Below are 23474 nucleotides of genomic sequence, written 5' to 3'. Positions count from 1 at the left end.
ACGCCAAGCGCGTGCTTGGGGCGGCATGCGGCGGGGGGTACTCTGCCTGTCGCCGGGAGGGCAGCAGGCGGCTCCGGTGGACCTCCCGCAGGCATCCCTGCGGATGCTCCACTGGAGCCACGGGACCAGCGGACCCTCCGCAGGCACATCTGCGGGAGGTCCACTGGAGCCGCGGGACCGGCGACCGCCAGAGCGCCCCCCGCAGCATGCCGCCATGCTTGGGGCGGTGAAATCGCTAGAGCCGCCCCTGTCTACAACCCACTGCAAAATGGAAAGATCTCTCCAACGTTTTTCTCTAAGTAACGCTTAGAAAAATTGTCTCCAGCTACAAAAGGCAACTTGTAAAGCGAGGCAATAATATATCTGACCTTTCTGATTTTCTGTTTACATAAAGTTCCCAAAGTTGAATTTAGATTTCCATAAAAATATGATAAATAACCTCCTGCATTTCTGAAAGGCTTCTTAATACTGCTTCACCACTGGTTAGGGCCTGCATCCTGTCACAGCAAAGGCTGTGACCCCCGAAGAGTAGACTGGGGATTTACAATACAATAGGCTGTAGATTTACAATGGGTACATCACTGAATCTCTCTGCAAAATGGAGTTAACGCCACATATTTAACTCACAGAGATATTGTCAGGATAAATTAAATGTTTATAAAGGAATTTTAGATTATTGGCTGGAAGGTGCTATCAGAATGCAAAGCATGTTTATTATCAACATCAATGTAGAATCTGATTAGCTATAAATATTGGGGCAAATATAACTAAAAGGTGACTTGGTGTAGAAATGTATATTAGGGCACTGTTTCCTGGGCTCATCTTGACGTTTGAGGACTAGTAAAATGACATTTATAGATTAGTTTATGATGACCTATGGTAAATTTTTCAAAAGTACCTAAATGACTTTCAATGAGACTTAGGCTCCTAAGACATTTTTGAAAATGGGACTTAGGTGCCTAAGTCCTTTAGGGTATGTTTACACTGCACAGGGCAGTGTAATTTACAGTTTAGATAGATGTACATACTTTGAGCAAGCCTCCACCCTTGCAGGGTCCCAGAGCTCTGTCTCTAGCCTGAACCTGAATGTCTTCACAGCAATTTTTTGCCCTCCAACCTGAGTCAGCTGATCTGGACCAGTGGCAGCTGTGCTGCTGGTCTTTAATCCCTGGGTAGATGTACCTTGGGTGGTAATGCTAAGGACATAAAAAACCTGATTTGCAAACCTAAGAAAGATGTTCTTTAAGGCTCACTTGTTGTATCATGGAAAAACAACAGTACTGCACACCATTTATATTTTAAAGGTTTACACTCTAACAACATTTCAAAAATCTTAAGGCAGAGAAAGTGAAGTCTAATTATGTAGCTATCCGCTTAGCTGAATTAGCAAAGAAGTAAAGCATTTTAATTGCCCTTCATCCTTTCACTCCCTGTTCCTTCTGCCACTATCTCTATTTCTGTTCTCCATGTGCACATATTATTTTTCTTTTTGCAGGATTTTGGCATGTATTAATTTAAAAAAGTGAATAATTATGAAAAGACAGAAAAATTCTTTGCCCTTCAGGTAATTTATCAAACACCACATGTGTGTCCACACTCTAAGACTGCCAAGCAGATCAAAGCAATCTTCTTTGTGATAACAGAGTACACTTTATGAAGAAGCCAGTACAATGGGTCTACTGTACATCAAAGATGGTTTTATAAAAAGAGAGCATACAGCAAAGGCTTACAATAATTAAAAACATAACACTGCAGACCTGGCACTACATTCTCTATAATATATTAAAATACTAAAAAATTTTGTAACAAATCTGATTTAAACATACATTCATTGCTCTTTATTATTGTGTCTACACCAATCTTCACTACATTATCCAATAAATCAAAGATAATGGATTTGGAATTTGCCCCTTTACAGTTTAAACAGGTGATTACTGTTCTGTTGACTATCTAAAATTATGTAAATAAAAAGAAATACATGGAACCACAATGTGTGTTATTTTTAAATAGTGGCACAAATCCTTAATCCTTCTAACCATCTGCAACTTCAATTGAAATGAAACTTCTAACTGGAATTAATGGCAGTTGCTAGTGCTCAGCAAGTGTCAGAATTTGGCCCACTGAGACATTTGGAAAGAGTAAAGTTTCTTCAGTGCTCAAAATGCTCCTTTCTTCATAAATGTGGACACGAAAATTTTTTTTTCCAGCACATATCCAAGCCAGAGTAGTTAAGTTCAGAGGAAGTACGGCAGAGAAGTTTGTGCAAGCAGTACAGGATAAGATCTGGAAACAGATTTGGCATCAGCTGAAGAGGCGAAAGAATGTGGATTCTGGTGGCAAAAGAAGTTTGTGGATAATGAAAATGGGAAAAACTAAGAGGAAAAAGAGGAGTAGTGTTAGACCATAGTGCAGATAACAATCGAAAACAAGAAAATGGCACATAAAGAAAAAGAAATGAACCCATCAAGTACTAATGAACCCACTGAGTGCAAACTCTTCTACCTGTGTGACAAAAAGGGGTGGGGTATGGTTGTTAGAGGAGAGCTGAGAAATCTGTTGATTGAAGTTTTTAGAGAGTGAGTGACAGATATATGGCTTCATGAATCAAACATAAAGAGCGCACTCCGTTTGTGATATGCACCTTAGCCAGGATGAAACAAAGAAGAGAAAGAGAATTTCTGCCACGACTTGGTGATCAGTGGGAATGCGATAACTGAGTAGCATTGATGTTGAAAGAAACAGGGTGATAGAGAAATGTCAATAATATATTAGCTTGTGATGTGTTTTTTTAGTTGTACTTGCAAAGGCATATCAAAGTACAGGGGCTATTTTTCAGCATTAATGCTATTCAATTATCTCACTTCTACTGATCACCAGGTTTTGCACTATTTTCCTGCAAATGTTTTGTTTACATTTTCCTGAACTGATTTTTTTTTATTTCCTATTCATACTTTTAACCTCTTTTGCTGTTTTTCTGATATTTGCAATACCTGCCTTACTATAATTTACAAATCTGTTTTAACCATGATGACTGTTAGAGAAATTGAATAATCCATTTCTAACAACAATCCCTAATGGCTCACTTGACACCACGCTCCAACAGGGCACATTGCATTGATGTAGTTGCATTTTATTAATAGGTAAAGGGATCCTCAAATATACCCTGCTTGTTGTCTGTGATCACATTTTCAAGCATTTTGAGATGTCTGAATTAAAATTATTATACATATATCAGTTATTAATGATCACTGAATAATCATTTAGGTGATTTATTAATCATAATAAAAACTGAAATGTATAATGACTTTCATCAAATAAAAAGAAAGGAAAAGATTCCAAAACACCCAACAAAATGATTACTGAGCGTATGTTATATACAGAGATCACATCACCCATTACTAAAATGTAGATACTTCACATCCAGAGTGAAAGGAAGAAAGAAATCTTTAAACATATTCTGTGCTGAAACTGTATCCTATGTAGGTCCTGAGGACTCGTACTCATTTATAATGGGTCAACTAAAAGCCTGTAAAATAAATTATACAGTATTATTAAAATACATATCAAAATATTCCTCCTCATCTCCATCTTAAAGAAGTGGCATGGCATACAGTCCAGGGGCAACACTTTTTTCACCGTCTTAATACAACTTTCTTAAGTAACAAGATTTTCAGCACCAAAATTTCCCTTCCTTAGTTGGCTAAATCTCAGAAGATATGGGTATTCATTCATTCTCAGAAATTTGTATCCACAAACAGATCAAAAGCATCTAGATCATTAAAAGTCAATGTACCAGAACTTCAGCTGATGTAAATTGGCACAGCATCACTGACTTCAGTGGAGCTATGCCAGTCTTCACAATCTGATGATATAGCCCAATATCTTCAGTTCCACAGATGCACCGAATGATCAGCAAATGTTTTAAGACTTACATAACAATTTTTAGAACCTCTATTTTTTCTTTTAATTACTGCAACTGTTTTTGGCTTTCAGTATGTGAAGCAGCTCAAAGGCTTCAGAGATATACACTGCAGTACTCAACAGACTGCCATTTCAACACGCATATCAAAAATTCTTTATAAATGCTTGCACTTTAGAGCCAAATATATTATTGATTTCCATGATTTCATTGATTTATATGATTGATTTGCCACTACAGACCTTGTTACAGGAAGCTGTATTTCTCTGTACTAAGTTTCTGTAAGGGCCCTTCCTCACCTTCTGGATGCCCACTTGTCTCTGGTCACAGTGTTGCATGGGGTCCTTGACTTAGCGCCCCTTGCAAGGCTCTCCCTTGGATTTGCAATGACCTTTCTCCACCTGCACCTTTTCCCTTTCCTCCAGTCAAGTCACATAAAAGTCTCCCTTCTGGAGTAGCACAAACAAGTCCAAATAAAGATTCAAACAAGTCTTCAATCTAATAGCCCTTCCCTACTCTCAGGCGTCACTAGTTCCCTTAATGTATCCTGCGCCTGTTAAGCCCTAGTTCAGGACTCTCTGTCAGAGAGACCTGTCTTGTCAGCAATCTGTCCCCAACTGAGTTTCTCAGTTAGCTTATACAGCTTAACTCCACCTCCTTTATCCAGGATGGCATTTAGTTACACCCCACGTCCAAGTGCAGAGTATGACTAACTGGGTTCTTTCCCTTGCCTTGTGGGTGATGGGGGTGGTATATCAATATGAAAACAGCCCCTGTATCGTGACAGAGAGAGTGCAAACAAAGTCCACTTGTAGTCTTAATTACCTGACCCTCTAAGTAACCCATGAACAAGGACTGTCCACTAGAGTAAGCAGGCAAATAAATAAAATACAGTTATGAGGTACATGTGTACAGAAAGGACAATCCCAAATAACTAAGGTATAATTTTCATTTCAGTTCAAATGCTGCAACTCAGAGTGGTACACAACCAAACTGCCAGGACATCCTGTAAACACCTGAATCCCAGGATACTTCAAACAATCCCAATGTGTAACAAAACAAGGAACAATGCTAATGTCTAAACTGAGGGAAACTCATTACAACTGAGGTCTTCTCTATCGTTTATAGGAGTTCTTTTTACTCAATCACAGACATGTATTCATTCAGAGATTCCAAAGCCAGCCGGGACCATTGTGATCATCTTGTCTGATCTCCGGTGTAATACGGGCCTTAGAACTTCCTCAAAATAATTCCTTTTGAACTAGAGCATATTGTTAAAAAAAGCTGCACTCATTCTTGATTTAAAAAATTACAGTTAATTACTCATGGGGGAATTCTGTGCATGCAGAGAATTCATGTCTGGCATAGATTTTTTTTTCTGCACATAAAATGGATTCTGACTGCGAAATGCTGCAGTTCTGCCTTTCACCCACCAGAGGACGCTGTAGTGACAGAATAGACAGCAGCGCTGACTGGCAGTAACAGTGGGCACGATGCATTCATCAGAGCACCCTGCGTGCAGAGCCAGGTTAGGAGGCATGGGACATGGGGGGTGGCAGACAGAGTGGGGCACGCAGAGCTGTTGGGGGATCAGCGACAGGGATTCAGAAGGTCTAGTGTGAAAGACCGGGGCGGGGCCCCCTCCCCCTCCCCCCAAAAAACCTGTCTCATATTTCTCCAACCTACACCCAACAACCCTCCAGGTTCACTCTCTGGTTCCTTTCCTCTCCCTCAGCTCCTCTATTACCCTAAGCCTTTGCACTGCTTCCCACGGGTGCAGGAAATACATTTCTGTATTGTAGTTTAAATGAATTACTAAAAGTTCTGTATTTATTTGTCTAGTAAGGAATCCATTTGTCAAAAAAACATTTCCTGAATCTTTTTTTTGGTCTGCCTTATTACAGACATACTTGCTGACAGGTATTTTGAAATAGATGATCAAAAGAATTGAAACTGGCGTGATTATATTGTGTTATTTTGACAAACAATATATGCAGAATTTTAAAATGTTGTGAACAGAATTTTTAATGTTTTGGCGCAGAATTCCCCCATGAATAAATTAATGTCATCATTTATTGTTTGTACTTCTGCTCTTAACATTCAGAGACCTGGTCACAGTAAACAGCTAGCTACAGAGACAAAATAGACTTTTCCTACAAACCTGATGAAAGAAAGAGAGAAAGAAAGAGGAAACGTACTGCATCAGTTTACTGCTGTATTTGAGTTACCACTGCATTTAGTTGAGATTTAATTCTTTGGTGTGGGATTTTCAAAAATCACCGAAGTGTTTTAGGAGCACAAGTGTCATTGTCTTTCAATGGGACTTGTGCTCCTAAGTCATTCAGACAGTTTTGGAGATCCCACTATTAGTCTTTAAAATATTTATTATATGGGCAGAGTCGTACAGATGAATGTGCATTTAGGTATAAAACTTGTAGAACAAAAAGAACTTCTGTTGTCAACATGTGAGACACATGTGTAATATCTACAGAATCTAATTCAAAACATCAAAAGAAATGTGTTTTCTTTCCAGTGATTGGTGTCAGGCAGGTCACATCTCTTCATGGTAGTGTACATCTGTTAGGCGTGAATTAATTTCAGTAGCATAGGTCCTCTTAATGAATGATATGCCAAAATTGTGACAGAATCTGGATGATCACCTGCTTCCAATCTCAAATGCAATCTCTTGAAAGGCTTTTTCCACCTCTTCCCCAAAGGCACCCTCATTTACATAGCAAACAAAAGCAAATGAAAACATTAACTAGACTACAATTATAGTGAGAATTCAGAGATTACTTTGTTATCTTTGATATACTACAACTGTGCTAACCTTTAACAAATACCTACAGCATCAAGCACCAAGTGGGAAATGTCAATCCCTCCTCCCACAATTTTCAATTCAATTTGATATTATTGGCACAACACACTGGATACGTGTTGTCAAAGTGTAAAACACTCATGTATTTCTTAGAGATAATATCCATCCATGACACAGTTACATACTGTAGCTGTTACTTCAAATAAATAATATGTGAAACTATCCGAATGCACCAAATCAAAATGCACTGGTTTTTCAAAATGGAAAAGAAACAGGAAAAAAGATGCGAGAACTTCAGGAGAGAGTCCAGAAGTCAACCTGACCCACTGCTGACCCTGGCCCCTGAACAGGTGGGTCCAAAAATCCAAAGGCAACAGTAAATAGCCCAGATACTATACATAATTAACAAAACTCCCTCAAGAAGATGGTAGAACCTAATTTTTCAATCCATTCATAGGCAACACCTTGATCTCTCTCTCCCTTCACTTCTCCTGCCATACCCCAACATGTCTCTTTCCTCCACTTATATTGGGAGGGTGGGTTTCTGGCAGAGGAGATGGTGGAGCTGCCTATGCCAACTTTGATTTCCTCTATATAGGAGGAACTCTCTAGTGGTAATATGTGGCTGCTTTATGAGACACAAGAGAACTTGGTGGCCTGGAGGATCCCACCCCAAATTCTCACTTGGAATGGCAACCTTACCAACATAGTGCACAAACTGCAATACGTGTAATTACTAATAAAGATGGAGAGTTTATATCAATAGAATGTTCCCAATATTGAACAAAAGATACAAGATCTCCCAGAACATTTGATGCAGTAATTAAATAGAAAAGGACATATCATCACCACATGGATATTAGGACTGATACATACACTAGCAAATGATTGATCTAAACTTTTTAATTAAAACCAGAAGATATAATAGCCATTTGCTTCAAATCCTGTAGTTGAATGTTCTGACTCTCTGCTGCTGAAAAATTAACAGACAAAGGTAGATGAAACAGGAGAAATGATCAAATCATTTAAAAAAAAAGATTTCAGGACCATATTCTGCAATGAGCGCATCATGGGTAAACAGATCTTGCACCCAAGCTGAGCCCTCATTACTTAAATGGGGTTCTTCATGGACCCAGAGGGATGCACTGGGGTCCTGGGTATTACACTGTTGAAACAAGAGTAAATTCTCAGTACAAGTTTGCCAAAGTTGCCAAGCAGTGTGCTATTCACTGCACTTCAGCGGTCAATGATACTTACCTAGGGATGGGATGGATTCTCCATTACTTGAAGTCTTTAAATCAAGATTCCATGTCTTTTTTTCTAAAAGATGTGCTCTAGCACAATCAGAAGTTATGATCTTGATATAGGAATCACTGGGTTTGTCTACACAGTGCTTTAGTCTGTCCTACGGGGTTGTAGATAAGCCCTCTATGTGAAATTCTGTGGCCTGTCTTATGCAGGAGATTAGACTAGATGATCACAACGGTCCCTTTTGGCTATGAGTAATACAGGAGCATTCAAGTGGCATGGTAACGGAAGCAAGATTTATGGTCATAAATAGAACCTTTCTAGCTCTAGCTCTGTTTCAAAAGATTATCAAAGATAATTAAAAAGAGAAGAGAAAAGTTCCCCTGCCATCTAAACTAATTAATACCAAAGAACAACTTCAGGCTTGATAGAAAAGATCAGTTTCCTTCACTGTATTTTGTTAATTGAGCAGAAAGTTGAAGAATGTACACAATGATTAACATTCTGGGGGAACAAACAGGACAAATCCTCTAATAATTTCACAGAACTAGTGCAATTCCACAAAATTAGAATGTCTCTACTTTTTTTCTTTTTTAAATTTGTTATAGAACAAATGTGCAAAATGAAAACACTGGGGAACTGCATATGCACATCAAGACTAAAGTAAGCCTACTGAAAGGCAAGATATACACAGATGGATTAGGCAATGAGAAGAAGACTGCAGAAGAATGGAAATTTGTGAGGGGAAAATGGGTTAAGAGATAGGGAGAAGGAAACAATGTTAAATTAGTTTTATGATTTAAAGTTTTTTCTCCAGGATGCTGTCTAGAGTACATAGATCAAAGAGCACTGCCATCTTTGATTTCCTTAATGATGTGGTTCTTCCCTGCCCCCTTAAAATATGTTTTTTATTTTGTTAAAAAGTATAAACATTTAACTTGCTCTTAAACACTGCTTTCAAAAAATAGACATATGTTATTCCTTACATATGGTACTTTTGTAAGTGGGTTTACTATGATGATTACTTGATATTCATGAATAACGAACTAATTACTGCTGCTAAATCCACAGGCACCAGGCAGTCTTAATACACTCAAGCCTTATTTTGTCCATTTAAAAAAAGATTTAGATGTTTAATAATTTTTATCCTTCAGAGACTGGAAATCACTAATTCTCACCTTACTTTGTCTTTGTAGGTAATATCTCACCTGTCCTGCAAATGGTTGCTTGAAATTCAGGTGAAATGGATAGAATTTCTTCAATATTGAACACAGAAATTAGAGATAAAAAAGTTCTATTAGGACCATCTAATCAATTTCCTTGCAAGGGCAGGACCATCTCCTATAGTTTATTTTCAAGTGTTTGGTTCAGTCAAGTTTTAGATATCCTAAGTTATGATGTCTTCCATCACTTCCCTTGGGAGACATTTCCCAGCTTAATACATTGATTTCATAAGTTTTTTTTCCTGATAGTCATCCTAAACAATCCCTTTCTTTTATTTCATTATATAACTACTACTTCAAATCCATTCTACAACCCTAAATAATTCCCTTCTTTCCTTGCATCCGAAGAAGTGGGTATTCCACCCACGAAAGCTCATGCTGCAAAATGTCTGTTAGTCTATAAGGTGCCACAGGATTCTTTGTTGCTTTTACAGATCCAGACTAACACGGCTACCCCTCTGATACCTTCTTTCCTTGGTGCTTACACCCTTCAAATATTTGATTTATAGCCCCACTCTTCTCCTTTGTCACCTCTCAGCCAAACTATGCATGTTCGGCTCTAAAATCTTTCCTCATAAATCAATTCCCAAATCCCCTAAACATTTCTTTATTTTTCTTTGAAATTCCAGTTTGTAAGACGCTTCAAAGGGCTCCATGCTGCGGGAGGTTGCTTCATCCCTAGATAACAGGAGCAGATAGACGAGGCCCACTTGCAGGTAAAAGAAACACAGGGGAGCTTCTAAATGGGGCTAGACAGGAGCAGAGCAAGAGAGGCATTTTTTGGAGTCATGTTTCTTACTCTTCTGGCATGCACCTCAGTCAGAGAAAAGCTGTGGCTCTGAAGGGGAGCAATGTACTAACAAGGAACAGAAAAGGTAGACAGAAGAATTTCCTACTAGCTGTGACTGACAGGTGTGGCCCTGCCTCTAAAGCTACAGAGCAAGCGATTAACCCTTTGTGAGAATGGGTGTTGCGAGTAAGAAGAGACTAAAAGCAATATTCCAGATACAGCTACATCAGAGCCCTACATTATCCCCCAGTACCAGAGTGTGATTTTTACATTTGCACCACTAAACCAAATAGCCTTTTTTTGCTTCTACATTTCATTGCAAACTCATGTCTGATTTATTGTTCACTATTACCCTAGGACTCTTTTAGTATTACTGCTTTCCAAGTATCTCCCATTCACTGAATCTCTGCTTTGGATTATTTCATTTTAGAATTATTAGCTTGCATTTAAACAAGTTTAAATGTTTTGTTTTGTTTTCTGCCCATATTTTGAAACGCTCTAGATCCTTTAGTATTACTCCTAATCATCACTGGTGCTTACAACCATCCCAATATAGTATCACCCTTTTCTGAATAATTTATTAAGATAACATGTTAAACAACATTAACTTTGGGAGCAATAGCTAATAGTTCAAGAACCACCTGTTTCTCTAAATGCTTCTCCCTACCACAAGCATCACTTCCTGTTTTTAGTTATAGCCAGTTTGCTCTCATCCACATCCTTATCATGGCGAGTTACTGGGAAATTAAGGAAACTGTTGGATCCAGGTTTGATTAAATGAAACCGAATTTTCACTGCTGGTATGTACTAGTTCACCTCCACTAAAGTCAATCAGGTAGCATCAATAGTGTATTTGTCCTTTGTGAATAAGTATCAGCACTATACTGATGACAATGCAGCTCAAAACGTCTCTCAGTCTCCCCTAGTAGCTTACATACACATTGAACAGGAGGGATGACAAGATGGAATCCTGCAAATCTCAACGTTAGGGTTCTTAAGGAAGATAAACAATTGCCCATTTCTACCTCTGGAATCTCTTGAGGCAGAAGGAGCTGAAGTGGAACTCTGTTCATTCAAACAAGATCATCCAGATGCAACAATACCTTAATAGTATCAAAAGATACTGATAAATTTAATTGAATCAGGTTGGCCACCTTACGGCTTATGTGATCGTAGAAAGAAATCAGCAATCGATATAATCACTGAGGTCTCTATTCCATAACCATAATTGAACCCAGACTAAAACATAATACACACATGTGGAATTGAGGTGTATCTGAGATGGTCCATTACAACCTTCTTGATAACTTTTCCTAAAAAAGGAAGATGTGAAATGTTTCTTGAAGAGGAATCTAAACACCATTTATTTAAGTGTGGCTGACCTGAGCAATCCAGATGATCATCTTATTGTACTTATCTTACTGAGTACTCATATTGCAATAGTGCCAGAAGAAAAGCAAATAAAGTCCCTGTCCCAGGGAGCTCACAATCTAGGATTATGACCAGACACAAGAAGAGGATAAGCAAACAAGCAGGAGCAGGGGACAATATAACAGCAAAGGCTAGAATGTTTGCATAAATTAATAGTCTCACGGCAGGTCTACACTGGGGAGGGGGGATTGATCTAAGATATGCAACTTCAGCTACGCTATTCGCGTAGCTGAAGTCGAAGTATCTTAGCTTGACTTACCGTCCTCATGGCGGCAAGGCAAGGGAGACAATTCAAGGATGGTGGTATCAGAATAATGGACCATCAAGATGAGCAGCTTTTCTACTGATGTGAGGAGGGAAAGGTTGGTGGCCCAAGGCCAGAGAGAAGATTTCAGCTGTCAAGACGTGAGATAACAGCTTGAACAAGAGCTGTGGCAATCTTCATCAATAATATCCTAGCTTTAATCAGTCCATCTCACAGGTCATAATATCTCAAGAACACCCAAAACTGTATGAAAGCCAACTAGCAAAGTGTGAGTTTCTCATTTGTAGTGGTAAAGCACTGTTACTCCAGATGCATGAGATATGTTAAAAATCGTACCAAAATTAAGGTTTCTGCTAACTAAAATTTATTTACAATCAGCACACAAAGAGACTTGATCAAGATGATGAAAAAGGGGTCTGCATTGAATAAAGGTTTAAACATGGAAACCTGGGAAGCCTGGGAATGAACATGTGAAGTCAATGTCATTGTCTAATAGCTGCCATATGAATAGGCTTGGCAGATTTCAAATTTTTTTAAAATAATTTTGACAGATAATATTGATGTCTATTTTAAAACTTTTTTCAATTTTTATCTGTTTAAATGTTCACAGTTGTAGGAAATTTGGAGAGTTGATAGAAAATAGGCAGATTCAGACAATTATTTAATGACTGCAGATGCTGAGATTCAAAAAATTAAAGCTTTACAAGCATTAAAACACAAATATTCAACATCACATGTCAAAATATACAAAGTTAATATCCTTAACTCAAACTCTAATAAGTTCTTTAGCAGCATTTTTCTTACTTTGCCTAGCTGGACATTTTGATTATCATCGACAGAAATATTTTTTGTCAGTTTGTGTGTGTATTGAGATATTGACTTTTCCCAACATTGACTGATAAAAATCTAACCTTTCCATGCCTGCGCATGAATTAATTTAATTGTCAATACAAGACATATTTCACTCCAAAAGTTTAAATAAGCTTGACTTATTCCAATCACCCTTGTGCCCTCAGCGTGAAGTGGAACTGTATGTCCAGGTAAACACATTTCTGGGAGATTTTAAGCATAGCAGGGGAAGTAGTAATCCTGACTTACTTCTGAATTTGGAAAAATATTTGTTACTTAATACATCTGACAGTGCTGAAAAAAACATATTAAGAAATAAAGGGAGTTGCTAGTAGCTATTAAACACTGCCCTGAAAGAATGGATTGATGTTAATCTTTCTCTAGTCTTTCCATTCTACTTGCAGTGTTCCTTTTTCCATTTCCTGCTTCCAGGCCAACCACTTCTTTCAACATACAGTAGACGAGAGACAGGCTCCATGTTAGCCATACAAAGTTTACGGTGAACTGGACACTGCATACTACAGGAAATCTAGTCCCCACCAAGCCCCAAAGTTCCATGATCTGCCCCTAAACAATTCCATTATGCAATATTTCTAGGAAGACCTTTAAGTATTCAAATCTTCACCTGGAGACCCTTGAAGAATTCACCATCCACAAGAAAAGCACCACTATACAGAGAAATCAGAAGTATTTAAACTTTTTATTACTATAGACTATGTTCTCTTATTCTTAGAAAACTCCAGTGTTCTACACCCTCAGTTGCAGGCTAAAGGTAAACTATCTTTGACAGATTCTTAACAAAAACTCTGTCAGATGTGTTTCAAGCCAAGTCTTTCCATTGTGTTTAGCAGGGGATGAACAGGAGGTAAAACACTTATTTCTTTTACAGGCCATAACCTCAAGAAATTCAAGGTATTCCCTCATCTCCTCCATTTTAGAGAATGCACAAATGCGTATTTTATTAGTGACCTCTGTTTATTCTTGGTTACATGTGACCTATCGAGGTGTCTCTGAAGAGAAACAAAATATGCTAAACAAGGAACATGAACTAAAAGTTTCCCAATTCCCTCATGCTGTGTATCATTAAAATGTGTGAAATGACAGACTTTCACCTGGTCCATTTCAACATTATATGCCTGCAGAGCTCTGAGTATTTCTTAAAGCAGCAGCAGGACTGCTTATCTTTGGTGTTCGAAATTCATGCGTGGACTCTCTCCAGAATGAAAATTACATCCAGAATGCATCATAATGTCTGTTATACAATCAAAGACTTCTGTTACTTTAAAAACCTGGCAGATCACTGCTACATTATCTTGTCTCAGATTTGGAAGAGAGGCCTTATACATTTTGTATTGGAAGCAAAGCCAAGCTCACTATGAGGATTTCATATGTGGGCCCTTCCTCTGGGTCTCCCAGTGCATTATACAGTATCTGCCTATTTAGCAGCTAAGCTCCTGGGGGCAGATACTGCCTCTTTTTCTGTGTTCTGTACAGTATCAAACACAGTCAGCACTTACATAAAGATAGGATGAAATCTTCATTCCTGCTCTGCCCCTGTTATACCAGGTAAAAGGATTGAAGTGGCTTAAAGAGACCCTTAAAGCTCTGAAACTGAGAGAAAATTCCCTGGTTCAGGAACTGTGTGAAACAACTGTAGAGTTGCCCTCTGAAGACTGTCAGGGAAGCTCTGATATAAGGGGTGTGCTGGAGGTAGGGCTGGGGGCAAAGCTGCAGCACAGATTGCAGGCAGCACTGTAGCTCACAGGGCAATCCAGGGACGCTGCTACAACTTAGATGGGCCCCCTGGGGAATGTGGGATAATTATAGCTGGATGCTTCTAATAAAATGGTTAGCAGTCAAACAGTTAACAGTTCTAGATTTCAGACTTAACTCATTGATATGAGCAGGGCAGTTCACATCCATCAGCTATTACTTCACCCTCCGAAAACTCAAGAAGGCAACATGAGGTGAAAGGCATGTGGAGAAAAGACATTGAGGCACTGGTGTGAAGCTGGCTCCACTTTGTTATTTTAGAGAAAATAACTGGAGAAAGGAGTAATGGAAATAAAACATATCATTACCCTACACTGTACTTAATCCAGATATAGTTTTACTATTTATGACATAACTAAGAATAATAACTTGAACTAGAAATGTTTTCCTTTATTAATTATCTACAGTGTGTATGGAAAGAACTGATGAAGAACAAATGGGCACCTCTAGATATAGTGTAGAAAAAGCACTCTGAAATGATCTAGTAAGTGGCTTTTATTGCAGCAAGTTTGCATATTAAGCACTAATAGTGCAGAACTTCTTCACAGCACCAGCTCAAAATTCAAGTTCTGGGCACCCGTTCAATGTTTATGATTCTGTGCATTCCACGGGAGATGGGAAAACAGTGCCCTGTAAGTTATTTATTGAAGATATTCCCATAGTATATCTACTTACAATATTCATTTCCAAAAGAGGCTGTGGATCTGCAAAGTATCCAAAGAAGAGAAAGACATAGTGTATTTCTTTTATTACATTGTTAATGTTTCAAAGGTGTAATGAAATAATGCCCCCCAGTCTCGGTGAGGGAGAGGGACAGAGGGTGAGTTTTCATTAGACTTAAGGTGGGATAGCCCCTGGGGTCCTGAGAGCAGGGAGAAAGGGAGCTGCAGGCTCAGCTGCTTCAGAGCACTGCCCCCTCCCGCCAGCCCAGAATGCATGTGGAGATTGTGCCTGGGCAGGAGGGTAAGTACAGGGAGGAGAGATTTCTCTACCTCTCCCTTCCACCCATTTGCTAGACTTTTGGAGGAAAACGGAGAATTGATTGTCTCATGCATCCCCCTACTGTCGATGAAGTTCTTAGGGCATGAAGCAGTCATTCCACTGGGGTTGCTGCTGCTGCCCTGCCTCACCCTGCCCTATAACTGAGGTATAATCTGAGCTGTGTTACCAAGATGCTGTAGGTCTGATCAGATCTCCAATTTTGTCAATCAGGAAGGATTTTTTTTCCAGGGGCAAGGTGTCTTGTTGGTTGGAGGCCTAGTTTTAATGAATAAAGACAGAATTTAAAAGTTCAAAATGTAGTAAGTGGGAAGTTTGTAATTTTGTTGCAACTTGAGGCTGGTGTTCATTGCCAATGACAGGCTGATAGGGGCTGGCACCTGGAAGTAAACATGGATGAGAGACCCGAGTGATGGCTGGTGGACCCTATTAGTCACAAGAAAGATGTTAAGCGTTCACAGACTGAGGTACCTTTTATGTGTATCCTCCTTTCTACTTGCAGGGGGAACATAAGATGATTCAAAGGTGGGCTGAATCATAGAGATTAGAGTGAAGGGGATCAACCCTGAATATTGGTTCGGCCTGGAGGTCATTTAACACTGTATTGGATTCAAGTAAATGAGTGGTATATCTTGGGGAGAAGTAGGTTGTTGAGTCTTCCATTAAAGTTAAACATTAATAACCTTACAGCCTTTTGCCTTAAAATCCATCCATGTGCCTTTCATCCTCCCATGTCTCCTGATCAATGTTCTCTCATAAGGAAGCTTAATTTTCAAAATAACAATGGAGTACAGTATAAGTAAAGCTTGATAAACAATAATGTGTGTAATTCATTTACTTACACATTTTTTCTACCACCACACATAATGTAAATGTCTGATGTGAGCCACAGTAATTCTAAAAGAAAACAAGTTATACAACCTACCTCAGTGCTCTTGTCAGAAGGCTCCAGTCCAACCAAATTGGCTTGTACTAGCTGCTGTAGAAGTTGTACTTGAGCTACGCTGAGGAAGAAGTCCAGGTTTGTGGTCATATTCACCTCCAAAGAATGTCCGCACACTAAAATCTCCTGTGGAGAAAAAACATGTCAGATACTAGCTACTAGGCAGATAATTTACATTTTAAAGGTAAGTATACCACAATTCTCTGTCATACCCAATTTAAGCCATTTACACAATGTTAATTGGGACCCATTAAATCTATTTCTCTCTTTTAGTAGCAAAGAATGGTGTGCAAGCCATAAGACTTCTTGTGAAGAAGTTGTGTTTAATACCTTGCTTTGCTTTCAACAGCATATGTAACCATTAACACAAATCTTGTATGTAAAGTGTTTCCTGTGAGAGGTCTTGTTTTCCTTTGTAATATCTGTGACAAACTGGGAATGTTCTTAATGTTTTCTCTGAATACTGTGTTGGTGCCTCAGTGTCCCCTATGCAGTTCTTAAGTATCTAGGTGGTGGGAGAAGGGTGTGTGATTGCCCCAGAGCAAAGGGCCAGTGCACCTAAATGCCTGGCACTCTGTCTCCTAGCAACTGATGGCCTGGGCCCCTCCTCTGCAAAGGTGCCAACTGAAGGTGTTGGAGACAAAGAGGTCAGGTGACCTCCTGGCCCGGGAAAGGAGCTGAGCAGAGAGGAGGGGCTGGAGGGGGTTGTTAGTCTGGAGCTGCCTGGGCACGAGGAGTGAAGTGCAGGCGTGGGGGTCTGGCTCACTGCCCCCAGAATGGACCCGGCCAAGGGGTCCGGTTCGCTGTATCTACAAGCTCTGTTTTAGATCCTATTCCTGTCATCGAATAAACCTCTGTTTTACTGGCTGGCTGAGAGTCACGTCTGACTGCAAAGTGGGGGTGCAGGACCCTGTGGCTTCCCCAGGACCCCACTGGGGCGAGCTCGCTGGGGGAAGCGCACGGAGGGGCAGAAGATGCTGAATGCTCCAAGGAGAGACCCAGGAGGTGAAGACGTGTGAGCTTCTTGCCCTGAACAAGTCTGCTCCAAGGGAGAGGAGGCTCCCCAAAGTCCTGACTGGCTTGGTGGGGAGCAGTTCCAGAGCATCACCCAGGGACTCCGTGACAATATCAAACACTAGATTGTCAGATTTTTGTTTTTCATTTGCTTGGCAATGGACTACATTTCTCCTTTGCCTTGTCCTTCCAAGAAGATATACTTTTTTGGAATATAAACTCAGCTCGATTTATATTGAAATCATATGTTGGAACTCAAAGATAACCAGCCTAATTGATTTCTCTTTGCCTGTAAACCACTGTTAATATCTTGGCAGAGTTAGCTGGATGACCACTATTATAGTTATACAAAACTAAAGCTCTTGACCATTGTTGGCAAGTGATTCAGAGATGAACAGCAGAATCAATCCATAAGGTTTGCTTAATAAGCAGAAGCATTGCCCCTTCTCATGAAGGACATGTGAATAATGTTCATATTCTCGGTAATCTATAGTAGACCCCACCCTTCAACCTTAAGCGTCCCCTAAGGAATTGATTCAAGGAGAATCTGACTAGCCAAAACATTTAAATTCCTGAATGTGAGCAATAGTAATGTTCATATGTTTCTTTTCTCTGAATCCTTTCCATGCATCTCACAGCTATCCCCTGAATTTTCTTTTAATTTAAAACTCTCTCCCTCCTACACTTGTGATGGCACTCTACATGAAACACAAACTCACTGCAATCTTTCCCTCATGTAATTAACATCTGTTCCTTCTCCATCAACTTGCACCTGTTACAAATGTGCAAATATGATTTTCATTCCTACCTCGGTTTTGCCCTTCCCAGGAGGTAGCTATTATGAAAAATCACTCCTGCTAGCTGGCAAACAATGACTGGCATCTCCCTCCAAATAATGTGTTTTAAATTCCCTACCCATGTGCTAATGCCAAGAAATGAACCACAGTCTCTTGTGTGTAACAGTCTCCTCTAATGAGCTGACCCACAGACTGGTAAAAGTTACTGCTAAATCTTTCCAGTCAATTTGGAATATTCTGAGGTATCCCTATTACTCCTACTACAAAAAGTAGTATGCCTTTGGAAATTTGACCGTAGCACACTGCGTTTATTTGATTCTTGTAGAGATAATGTAGTTTTCAGGTTTGCTTTTATGGGGCCCATGAAAATAGTGTTTCTTAAATATTGTGCTGGATCATGTCTTCTCAACTCTTTTAGTTATAAATCCTTTAAGAATTCTGCAGTGCGCCTACCATAAATCTGACCACTTCATAAGTCTGCTGAATCATGTTTCCCCTCCTTTCATCTGGTTTTTGACAAGAGATTGTAAGCTCTTTGGGACACAAACTATTTCTGGGTGTTTGTACAGCACCTGGCACAATGAGATCATGGTCATGATGAGGCCTTTGAGTGCTATCATAATGTAATTAAATAAAAATAACTGTTCAAACAATGCAAATAATAAACAATAATGGTGCCATAGTTAAATACCAAAATTACAGCATCTCTATGAACAGCTTAAAAAAACTATTCCTTTTTCCACAAACACACTATTTTAATATTGTTTAATATAATATTTTCTATCAAGATTAAAATTTGTGAAGGGAACAATAATGTACATGTTAAAAAGTCAGTTATTTTTGTTTAAATTTTGTACTAACCTCTGTGTGCAAGTTTTCTGGTGAAATTACTTTTGTGAAAATGATTGCAGGAGCTGCAGTTATTCGCACTGTGAAATCTGTTAAAATTGGAGTTAAAATTGCTCTCCGTTCTTGATGTCGCCTTATGCTAAAAGAAAAAATATATATTATTACAATAGATTGTAAGCTGCTTAGGGCAGAGACCACATCTTCCTGTGTTCTTCCTGTGTACAGGGCCTACCAAAATGGGGCCTCAATTCTGATTGGGGCCTTTGGTTGCTACCACAATAAAAATAATAAATAATTATTAATAACAATGGTCCCAATCTGGCTGTCAGGTCATTATCCCCATGGACAGGACCACTGAAATCAGTGGAGCTCAATGCAGAGTAAGGCCCAGATGGATCCAACTGCAGGATCAGGGCCAATAATTTATTTGAATTTCCTCACAATTAAGACAAAAATTACACATTTTTCTAATGTTAACTATTAATATATTGCACAAACCCATTGTGAACTCAGTACGTTTGAAACCAAAATATATCTAAACCTTTTACTCTGCAAGCAATCCACCAGTATACACACGATACAAAGTGATGTATTATTGTTTTTTCCTTTTACTGAATTAATATACATTTAAAATTAAATCACTGTGAAGCAGTTTAGGCCACACACATTTGACCTACAAACCACATAAAATAATTTTCAAAATGTGTTAGTAATCTTTATATTTAAATAGGTGTTCTTGTATATCCAACAAGACATTTACATCATGCACAAAATACTTTGTAAAGAAACAGTTAAAGCTGCCACACACACAAGTGGCACAAAAATCACAAAATCAAGTCCATGAAAAGTTAAGCCATCTAACGATATAGAACCTCTACTCCACCATTCACACTTCACCATTACCATAAGTACTTTACACCATAGACCACACACAGACGCCTAAATTCTGCCCCCATAGTGAAGCAATGCCAGCCTTCCAGCATCCCTTTCTGTGATTGGATGAGCATGCTGTACATTAGCTCCTTCTAAACAGGATACTGACATTCACTTTCCATGAACATTTGTGTCAGTAAATTGGATACTTAAGTTATCTTCTGGTTATTTTTCACTGCTACCAAAATGCAGGCTGAAGTCATTTCCCTTTTTTGGATGCATCTATCAATAGCCCTTGTTGACCCAACATACCAGACTAGGATCTCTGTGTCAATTCAAATAAATTTGCCACAGACTGTTGTCTATGAGCACCTCCTCTGCCATTCTTCCAGTGAGGAAAGTTGAATGAGAAAAGCCTGCAATGAAATCAGATGGCCCTCAGTCTCAACAAGATCATGGGTAATGCGAGTCCTCTGGGTAGTATCTGTTTGAACCATTGCCTTGAGATCTGATCATTGAGCGCATCTGCTAGAAGACTACCTACCTTTCTTACAAAGACAAGCACAGAGGCAAACCCTGACAACTCTTAGAACATGACTTTCATTAGACCAATTTCTGCATATTCATAAAATGAGAAACAGCTAACTATGAACAAGCTATTAAACAAATAATTTAAGTTCAAACAATATACAAATTATTCTAACATATATCCCAACAAAATGCCCAGGTTATGCATTTTCTCTGGCTCATATAAAAAAGAGAAACTAAGAGACAATTGGTGCATAGGGATTTTTAAACCCTTGGCTCTAGAATGCTAGAAGAGAGACTAACATACACGTTCTACCATGGCAAACAGACTTGAAACTGGTTTTGTTGCAGGACACACAATCTCTCACAATGGTGATCAGCAGAGCCATAAAGGATAAAAGTAAGAGGATTTCACAATGATTCTTTAATGTGGCTAGGCTCCGGTTTAGATATATTTCTAGCAGAAGCAAACTCCAGAGATGACAGTGGGACACAGAGCCCTATTGGTAGCTCACTATTCTGTGTCAGCAACTCATCAGGCCTGACATACTCACTGCACCTAACACCCTGTTGTCGTGACATTTATGCAAAAGCTGACATGTCATAATATATCACTGGAAAACTAGTAAGTCACTGATCATTAATATTCGTGTGTAATGTATGTATGGTAAACCCACAAAATACTTTATAAATGTAAGCAGAGTCAGGATGAGCTCTACCCTGACATCTGGTGGTGAATTATGGCGAGTGTGGAAAAGAATTTCAGGGGCTGATCGTGTTTGCATAGGTACACCCTCCCCGCCTGGCATAGCCCACGGCAGCCTGGGATGGTTGCTTTGGCAGCTGTGGAATCCCCAGTTTCTTTGTTGTTGGGGTGGGAGGAGTGGAGTGTTGTCACCCTGATTGTGTGGATGAGGAACTGTGAAACTGCTTTGTGACAGGGAGTCTCGCCATCAATTGAGTGGCACTCGCTAGACAAAGGAGTGGGCTCCTTGTGTGAGCCAGAAGCATCAATTGCACCTCCTCCTCTCTCCACTGTTGAATACCAGAGCTGATTTTTGATTCCCTTAAGAATCTTAGTTACAGGTTCCTGAGCTGAACTCACTAAGAGCTGAAATCACTAAAGAGCTGTGCTAACTAGTGGGGGAGCCTGGAGCTATACTGCGGAGCAGAGCAGCTGGCAGAGCGGAGCAGTTTGTGGGACAGTTGGAGTGCTCATGGAGCGAGCAGAGCCGAGTAGTTTGCAGGGACTCCTGGAGCGGATCAGAGGACGGCTGGTGGAGCAGAGCAGCTGGCAGAGCGGAGCAGTTTGTGGGATGGTTGGAGCGGCCCACGGAGCAAGCAGAGCCGAGCAGTTTGCGGGAACGACTGGAGTGGATCACGGGACGGCTCGTGGAGCAGAGCAGCTGGCAGAGCAGAGCGGAGCGGAGCTGAGCAGTTTGTGGGGAAGGCGGAAGCAGAATCCCACGGAGAGGCAGGGCAGTTGGCCTCGGACCACGTAAGGTGCCCCTTTCTACCCAGGCTGGCGGGGGGAAAACCCCTGCAGATAGACTCTTGAACCCTGGGGCTGCACTGACCCGGGACAGAGACTTTTGGGTTGTGGGACTTTTGGGACTGTGGGTGATCTTTGGGTTGCTGGACTCTAGGGACATTTGGGGTATTGGACTTCGGAGTCTTGGGGTGATTTTGGGGTTGCTGGACTCAAGAGCCCAGGGAAGAGGACATGGCCAAATTTCCTGGGGTGGGTCTTTGCTCATGGTTTGGTCTATGAACTCTTGTTGAGGTGTTTTCCCAATTTAATGCTATGTTGTTTATCTCATGTTATTAAACATTTTCTGCTACACTGAGACTCTGTGCTTGTGAGAGGGGAAATATTGCCTCTTCGAGGTGCCATGGGGTATGTGTAAGATTTTCCCAGGTCACTGGGTGGGGGCTCGAGCTGGTTTTGCATTACGTTGTAGAGAACGGACCCCTATGTATTGAACCTGGCCCTTGCTGCTATCAATTCGGCCTGGCAGAAGGGTTACATAAATATATCATGGAAATACATGACTAAACTGTATTTAAACAGGCACGTCCAGGGGAGTTGATCAACTGGTTTTCTTCAGACAAAGGAAAGAGGCTAACACCTCAGACCAAGTGAGGTTGCAGGAAGAGATCATTTGCATTGTAAGAATCACCAGGGGGAGAGAAGACAGTATGGAGTCTACACCAACAGCATGGCATCCACACCCAGCAAGGAAAAGCCACTTTGTCTGGGCTTACTTTTCAAAGAATACATTTCCAACGTTTACTGGACTATAAAAATAAAGGGAAAAGAACCCTATAGTTGTCCATCACTTGGGGGATTCTATGGGACTGCAGCTCTTGAAATCACAGAACATTTGGTCCCTTCAGCCAAGGAGGATGAAATCTCTGCAAGCTAAGTTTAGATTGTAACTCGCTGAAATTAAGTTTTAGTCTTATAAGTGTATTTTTATTTTGGTTTGCTTATAACCCTTTCTATCTTTATTCCTTATATTTGAACTCACTTAAAACCTCTCTGTGATTAAATAAACTTGTTTTACTTTTATCATAAACCAGTTCAGTGCTGTAATTGAAATAGTATTTGTCAAAAACTAGTTACATTTATGAGCTGCAATATATTGACTCTTTAAAGGAGCAACAAACTTAACTTCTATTCGTGTTCCAGGAGAGGACAGGACACTAGAAATGCAGATGATTTTGGGAAAATTCAGGAGTAGGAGGTTCACTCTGCAAAAAGCAACTGGGTGTTAGAAGCCAGGGTGTATGTGGGCTGTTGATGTCAGGGCTGTGAGCCACAGCAGCACAGCATTTAAGGCATCCAGAGTTGCAGGCCAGGCAATGACACAATCCCTTACTGGTCTGAGTTGAACCCCAAAACATTACAGAGTACCTGCTCATTCAAATTCTGTGTTCCTTGAATTTTACTCTGCTGGCAATTAGCGTAAGTGCTCAGGATGTGATGTATTGCTCCTGAGGGAATTCTGCACCAAAAAATTAAAAATTCTGCACCAAAAAAAAATGCACACAATATTTTAAAATTCTGTGAATTTTGTCAGTAAATAAATGTGGTGGCTCCAGTATAGCAGGGGAGAACACAGGCCACTGGCTGTATGAAGGTGGGAGATCAC

The 23474-nt window shown here is 39.9% G+C and overlaps 1 protein-coding gene across 20 annotated transcripts in view; it reads right to left on the bottom strand.

Moving 5' to 3' along the window:
• VPS13B (vacuolar protein sorting 13 homolog B) overlaps positions 1 to 23474 on the bottom strand; it is a 917098-nt gene that overhangs the window by 225800 nt on the left and 667824 nt on the right. For 15 of the 20 annotated variants that reach the window (XR_005593500.1, XM_039522053.1, XM_039522058.1 and 12 more), the window contains 2 exons: positions 18931 to 19057; positions 16241 to 16384 (listed from right to left, as the gene is read on the bottom strand). Coding sequence is in view for 19 of the 20 variants with exons in the window: in XM_039522053.1 (XP_039377987.1) it covers positions 16241 to 16384; positions 18931 to 19057 (271 nt within the window). In the remaining variant the exon portion in view is untranslated. Of the gene's footprint in view, positions 1 to 2009; positions 2331 to 14895; positions 15021 to 15484; positions 15574 to 16003; positions 16080 to 16240; positions 16385 to 18522; positions 18642 to 18930; positions 19058 to 23474 lie in introns of those variants that run through there. The other 5 variants (XM_039522054.1, XM_039522056.1, XM_039522055.1 and 2 more) reach the window with 5 other exon arrangements.

Source organism: Mauremys reevesii, linkage group 2 (genome assembly GCF_016161935.1).
Source record: "Mauremys reevesii isolate NIE-2019 linkage group 2, ASM1616193v1, whole genome shotgun sequence".
Lineage (NCBI taxonomy): Eukaryota > Metazoa > Chordata > Testudines > Geoemydidae > Mauremys > Mauremys reevesii.
This window is presented reverse-complemented; position numbering and strand designations above follow the sequence as displayed.